Source organism: Montipora foliosa, chromosome 11, assembly GCF_036669935.1.
Source record: "Montipora foliosa isolate CH-2021 chromosome 11, ASM3666993v2, whole genome shotgun sequence".
Classification (NCBI taxonomy): Eukaryota; Metazoa; Cnidaria; class Anthozoa; order Scleractinia; family Acroporidae; genus Montipora; species Montipora foliosa.
Window position 1 is genome coordinate 43408465 of NC_090879.1, and position 7500 is coordinate 43415964.

Sequence of the window (7500 nt, forward strand, 5' to 3'; positions counted from 1 at the left end):
AGATGACAATGTTGTTGCTTTCAATTCCTTTTCGATGACAATACCTTCAGCAACCTTTGACAGAGTGGACGTCAGGAAAGTTGGCCTTAGATCTTTAATAAAGTCACAGATCGTAGGGACCGTGGGTAAAGATGGAACATCAGCAAGTTTCCACAAACGAGGAACTCTACATTCCATTCGTTGATTATCCAACTGTATTAGTTATTGTACAAAAACGCACGAAACGAGTACAAATATTCCCCGATATTGTACAGTTGGTTATTTGTACAGTTGGTTATTGTACAGTAGAGAACCGTTTTGACTTATTTAGGTGCTGACGTTGATTTTTTGCCAGCGAAATTTGTTCCAAAAAAAGTGACAATGGACGACATTCTTACACCTTTTCGCGGAGATGACGATGAATTTAATGGGCTACCCAATTTTGACTTAGACTTGTTTGGCAGCAATACGACTAATGCAACTACTGTAGACACCGGAGGAAGTGACAGCCTTCTACGCGAGAAATTCTTAATGATGCGCAGATTGGGCATTGGGGATTTCATCAAGCGAAACAAAAGTGTAAACACAGCAAAGAAAACGAAAACAGACCTGAACGTACGGAAAAGATGGCGCCCCTCTGTTGGTGAAGAAAGAAATTTGGAAGATATACCACCAGTGCAGCTTGACCGTCTTCTTTGTCACTTTTTCATCAATGTCAAAAGGCAAGAGGGCACTGAGTTTGATCCAAGTAAGCTCACGTCCTTTCAGCGAAGTTTTGGCCGCCATTTGCGTGATCTTGAAAAGCCGTACTGTCTTTTCAACCAACGACAAAGAATTTACCAAGTACAGATCTGCTATTGAATTAAACCGAAAACAGTTTCGCCAGCAAGCAAAAGGATGCCGTCCGAATAAGGCATTTGGGTTAAACGAAGACGATATGGAAAACTTTGGTCTACAAAGCAACTTGAGGATCATTGTCTAGAAGCCCTTATCCGTACAGTATGGCTCAACAACACTATGCACTTTGGATGGAGGGCAAGAGACGAACACCGGAGAATCCTGTTGGGAGACCTTGAGGTTAGAAGGGAAGAAGGAGGTGAAAAACGAGAGTACATCATTTGGAACACTGAGAGAGGCACCAAAACGAGAAATGGGTGGGGGGGGGGGGGGGGGGAAAGTGTTTGGTACCGAAAGATACTCCAGTCGCAAATTCATGCCACAGGTACTGAAAGGTGTCCTGTGAAGTTCTTCAAACACTATCTTGCCAGACAGTCCCTTGTACTTGGCAGTGATGAAAAACCCACAAAATCAAGTTTGGTTAAAAATACCAACCTCTTGGAATACATTCACTGGGATACTTTATGAAAACTATGGCCATAACAGCAGCACACCAACCACTCAGCTCGCCGTACGAGCTGAGGGATGAAAACATGAACCCCCTCGACATTTCTCAGTCACCAGGGTACAAAAATTTAAAATAATAATAATAACACCTATTCAGTAGTCTCAGAGGAACAGCAAACGAGGATGTCCTTTTTGATAAGCCAGATATCCAGTGCCACAGAACCGAAAGAAGCAATGAAACCGATGAACAGAGAGTAAGCTCAGCTCCGCAATAACTGCTAGTAGCGAAGGGGCTTCCACATCATTCCCTAGTGCACTTTTTAATAACTGTACAATTGTTGTCGGTTCAAAACCTGAAATTCCAGGAGTAAAGCGCCGTCGGTGACACGTGATTGAATCGGACGACGAAAATGACATTTAAAGTGCCAGTTTTTAAGGGCCTTCTCAACCAATTTCGTTTTTAAGTACAACATGGTTGCTCCGCAAGTTCTAAGGTTTAAATTAAAATTTCTGTAATGCTTTTCATTGAAGAAAATGTCTATTTCGTACTAGCAGCGCTTTCAAATGTGTAAGAGTTTGAGAAACTTGACCGAAAAGAAAAATGCACCCTGGTTAGACAAGTCGACGTTTCTTTAGCCTATCATAGTCTTGCCGAAAACTTGTCACGCAAAAATCTTTCACACGTTCCGGCTTGTTTACAATTCACTCGCTAAAAATCTAGAGCGAAAAAGTTGGATAATAAATAGTTTATTCGATGTTTTGTTGTGTAGTATCCCTGAGCATTTTTACTCGTTGCTTGCAGTTTGACTCTCCCTAGCGGACTCGTCAAAACACAGCACAGCTCATAAAAATACTCAGGGATACTACACACCAAAACATCTAATAAGATACCTTAATTTTTTTGTGAAGCATCTCAGCGTGCCCGAATCCTAAATCCTTGAATCTGATTGGCTAATAACGAACTCTTGGCCGGTCCAGCCTTTTTCCATCCGGACCGGTTGTCCGGTCCGGAATTCGCGAGAAATCTTAAGTTTTCTTTTTTTTTTTTTACTACATAACGGCGCGACGAAACGTTGAATTTTACCTCTTAAAATGGAAGTTTTCGCTTACTAACCGTTGCAAAGAGAAAGAAAAACACCAGCGATAAATAATAGGCCTACTTATTATTCAAAAAGGTGAATATTTTGCTGACAACACTTTGCTGTATACTGTTTTTTGAGTTGTTCTTGAACTGTTTGACATATAGTTGAACTTAAAACAACTTTCACTGCGGAGGAAGACTTTTGAACTCAGTTTTTCGGTCAACATCCGTTATTTTCTTTGGACTTCTATTTTCTAATCTCGTTCTATGTTGCTTCATTCAAGAATATACGGTTTCGTAACTAAAATAGGTTGTTGTTTTTCGGTTGTTGTTTTCTTGAACTGTTGACATGCAGTTTAACTTAAACGACTAACTGCAGAGAAGTCCTTTGAGCTTAGTTTTTTCGCTTGACATCCGTTATTTTCTTTAGAGGTCTATTTTATAATCTCGTTCAAGAAACTTGAAATACGGATTCGTAGCTAAAAAAGTCAAACAAACAAATCGCAACTCTGTGGAGTGTGCATGAGCTACCGTCAATGTCAACAAGTTTTTCTTGTGCAGTTTTGCACTTATTTGTGAACGACTTGACGGAGAACAAAGACAAATACTTGAAATAATAAGATATAAAGGCACAGAATGAGAAGAGTATTTTTACTAATTTTTTTCCTCCTGTTTTAAGAACTTTCTTTTCATTTTCAACAAGACAAAGCACTTTAATACGTAGAACATTATTCGCCTGATTATACCAATTTTTCAAACATTGTTTAGTTTGACGGTTTAGCTCATTTCTCTTTGATTGCTCTAAAATACAACTGCTTTTTATATTTATTACACCAAGAGATATTTGAAGTACTGTTTTATCGTTAATCTGTCATTTTTCTCTGAGCTTTGCGAACGGCGGGCTTTTTTCAGTTAATTTCAACTGTGATAGTGCGACGTAGCAAATCAGTTTGCCATCTTCATTTTCAGAAAAAAAGAAAGCAGAAAAAATAAATACGTTATTCACCGGGTTAGATCTGTCCATGTAGGGAAAAATTATGCCCTCGGCCTTGAGTACGTCCCTCGGCCTGCGGCGTCGAGCCGTACTCAAGACCTCGGGCACAGTTTTTCCCTATACGTATCTCCCAGCCGATGAATAACATATATCTATTTCATTCATAATCTTTTTTATTATTAACCAAGCTAGTCTGGCCCGTATTATGAAGTGCAAAATACGACAGTATTGAATAAGTTTTCTAATATAAACTGTATTTACGGCTAAATATTTTTAGAGTTAAGCCAGTAGATTTATCCCTACAAACAGGTAAAGTAAATATTATATTAAATGAAATGCATATTTACACCGACTGCAAAAAAATGTAATAAAGAAAATCCATAAAAATGTTGCAAAAAAAAGTGAATATATGGGTACGGCAAATAATTTTAATTTTAGGGCCGCCAAAAAAACATATGGCTACCGAACGCACTTTTTTTTCAATTTTCATTGGAAAAGGTGTGAGGTCTGGTCTCAAAGTTAACTCCACTCACCAAAATATATGGTCTCAACAAGAGTGCCAGTAACTTTCTTTTTTCCGGAAACAAGCATATCTCTGAAACTCAATGCTTCGTAGCAAGAGCAATATGTATTGCCCTTTGAACTGAGAATGCTGCCTTCGGTGCAACATTTAATTTAACCTCTTCGCAAATGTCTGATTCTCTGTCACTGATCATCGCAGATTCAAGGTGTGTGAGGACAGTAAAAGCAGACAAATACCAAACCAGATACAAGTTTCAATGATCGCTTACCAGACTTACAAAACGCGCTGTGGATTGTTTGGTTGGTCTAGATGCAAACGTTCAAGGTAATAATAACGTGTTACACTCTAGTGGTATAATTATAAGTAAGTAATTAAGTAAGTAAGTAAGTAAGTAAGTAAGTAAGTAAGTAAGTAAGTAAGTAAGTAAGTAAGTAAGTAAGTAAGTAAGTAAGTGAGTAAGTAAGTAAGTAAGTAGAGCGGTTTTCAAGTGAGTCTCGAAAGTAATTAGCAAATTGCTTTGGTTTATGATTCCTTCACTCAGTGATTGGTTCAAAGTCCTCGCACCTTTCTTTCAACCAATCACTGAAGTGAAACCAAAACCAATCGTAGCTCGCGTGTGCACATTTTCCCGCGCTTTGTGTCAGCTACATGTAATTACTTCGAGTTTTGATTGGTTTAACGGACTGTCTCCGTTATTTTTGATCGGCCAAAGTAATTAATTTGGTTTTGGTTTTACGACGATCATTTGAAAACCGCTCTAAGTAAGTAAGTAAGTAAGTAAGTAAGCAAGCAAGTAAGTAAGTAAGTAAGTAAGTAAGTAAGTAAGTAAGTAAGTAAGTAAGTAAGTAAGTAAGTAAGTAAGTAAGTGAGTAAGTAAGTAAGTAGAGCGGTTTTCAAGTGAGTCTCGAAAGTAATTAGCAAATTGCTTTGGTTTATGATTCCATCACTCAGTGATTGGTTCAAAGTCCTCGCACCTTTCTTTCAACCAATCAGAAGTGAAACCAAAACCAATCGTAGCTCGCGTGTGCACATTTTCCCGCGCTTTGTGTCAGCTACATGTAATTACTTCGAGTTTTGATTGGTTTAACGGACTGTCTCCGTTATTTTTGATCGGCCAAAGTAATTAATTTGGTTTTGGTTTTACGACGATCATTTGAAAACCGCTCTAAGTAAGTAAGTAAGTAAGTAAGTAAGTAAGTAAGTAAGTAAGTAAGTAAGTAAGTAAACTTTATTTGAACATGGAAAATCATCAGTTAAGCTGAAAAAAGTGAAAAACGCTTTACAGCTGTTTTACATAATTGCCGGGTAGGAATCCGATAGGTCAGATACCTGCCTTATACGTTTGCCGGACTGCCCAATAGAGTCAGCATTTCTTAAGTATTTGGACAAATTGTTTCGCAAACAGGCCTCACTATAGCAGAGACTTCCTTTCAAATATGTTGACATTGTTGCAAATCAGCAACCTTCGATTGAAAATCTTGTCTGCCTGGTATTTGCCATTCCATACTTTCTGGGTTCTCGAACGGTTGACGGAACAGTTAGGTCAGTTTGTTGAGCACCGGCCTGCGGTACAGGAAGTCGCGGAATCAAAACCTCCGGTTTGACCAATACTCAGGGTGTTTATAAAACTTAGGAAGTGCTCCCTTCTTAATTACGTCCACAAATGATCAGACTATCAAGTCTTCTCTAGTAAGGACTATAAACCGAAGTCCTCACCTCCCAACCTCGGGATTCTGTGGGAGGATAATGATTCCTTAATATTCGGAAAAAGCACCACGGAGTTCCCGGTGTTGTGATCTGGTCTGAATTCTGAGGTCTAAAGGTTTGTTAGTCACGTTGGTAATACTATTCAGTGCTACCAGAAGCCCACAAGGGTTGAAACGTGTAACGCGCGTTCACAGCTTCCGAATATTCAGTGCGGACTGATTGGTTGAATGTTTCAGTGCTAAGTACCATATTTGGAAACCCCTCGCTCTTGTTGTTCCAAATATGGTACTTAGCAAATTGAATATTCAAAAGCTTGTTTCCCAGCACACAAGGGGCCGTTACACGTTTCAACCCTTATGGGTTTCTGGTGCTACCCTCACAAAATAAGATACTAACTTAATGTGAGCCTTGAGGCCATTGCTTCCTGGCGCCCAAACCCCTGTGTTGCAATTACCTGTTCTTATTAATGCGCATCTCTTTTTTTCATTAGACCAGTAACTTTATACAGATATGGACGAGCCTACAAAACAAGATGGGATGTCTACCTTAGGTGCTGCAAGGGATGGAAACAGCGAAGCTATAATTCACGAGAATGTCGAGAACGTTAGTTTTAAAACTGGATCTTAACAGAGTGGGGTTTTATACAACAGTCGCAAATGCAGAAGACAGCTATTTGTTTTTATTTTAGTTTATTTGATATACGAGGCTTAATTAGGCGCTAGGAAAATCAAATTTATGGAGTCTAAACAATACATCTTTTTACGTTGACAGCTATCTGTGACAGAGGATGCAATAACAATGGAAGTTGCGTAAGTCCAAACATTTGTCAATGCAGGCCTGGATGGACCGGATTTACTTGCAGTAAAGGTGAGAGGTTTGCCCTATTTCGTCCCCAGAGCCTCCTGGCTCTCTTAACCGCCGAAGCCTAGTACCAATTCCGGTTTTCCTTAGACATGAAGTCTTGAAATGTTCATTAAAGAAATCGAAAGAATAACTGCTGCTGTAGGTTCACTGAGATACTGCAGGATAATGTGGAAGGTTCTGCAAGCAGTCCCTTCGCAAGCAACAGGTGAACTTAAAAAGGGATGATTCCTTGACCCACGCCAGGTTTGGTCTCTTCTTTTTAACTTGCTCACTGAATCCATAATTTTGGTTGTATTGTTGTTGAATGTGTTGTTTAGGGATCACGTAATCAAACATGATGCAATGATTTCCAGTGGTAAATTTCCACTGAAACACTAGAATTATCTATATCAGAAACGAAGGAATAAGGTATTAAAGATGCCTCCAGTGGCACCTGGCCCTTAGTTTCTTGAGGAATATCAGAAATTTCTAGGTATTGGCCAACGCTTTATTTTCAAGTAAACTATGATTATCTCAGTTATGAACGCACGGGTTTGAACCCGTGACCTTGCGATGCAGTGCGACCCTCTAACCAGCTGAGCTATGAAGCCACTGATGTTTGATCAGTAATTGGTAACTACCCGACAAGAGAACGGTTGCTTCATACAGAGCAAAATATTGGGAGGTCGTCTCTAATGCTTCTAAAAAGGTAAAGCCACTTTATTTAACGTCGGAAGTTCCTTCAGCTACGAGGCTGGTATCAATGGAAGCCGACGATGCGCCCTTTACCCCCCTCCCTCTGTCAGTGCTCTGTCTTACGGGCATTTAAAGCTGTAGCTACACGGATCAGAGGAAAGTCGAAACAGACGTTGAAGTCACCGAGGATCGAACCTCTCGCTCCGAAAGCTGCGCACTAGCCATCTGAGCCACGGTTGCTCCTAATGCTCTTAATGTCCATAACATGGACTGTCGAGGAAGAACCAAGTCAGGCTTTCAAAACTGTACTAAACATCTAAAAGATGTCAATCA

The 7500-nt window shown here is 39.7% G+C and overlaps 1 protein-coding gene across 1 annotated transcript in view; it reads left to right on the forward strand.

Moving 5' to 3' along the window:
* LOC137974654 (uncharacterized) overlaps nt 1-7500 on the forward strand; it is a 148053-nt gene that overhangs the window by 22522 nt on the left and 118031 nt on the right. Inside the window, exons 2-4 of the mRNA XM_068821576.1 lie at nt 4120-4245; nt 6119-6231; nt 6400-6495. Of these exons, the coding sequence (XP_068677677.1) occupies nt 4120-4245; nt 6119-6231; nt 6400-6495 (335 nt within the window). The remainder of the gene's footprint in view (nt 1-4119; nt 4246-6118; nt 6232-6399; nt 6496-7500) is intronic.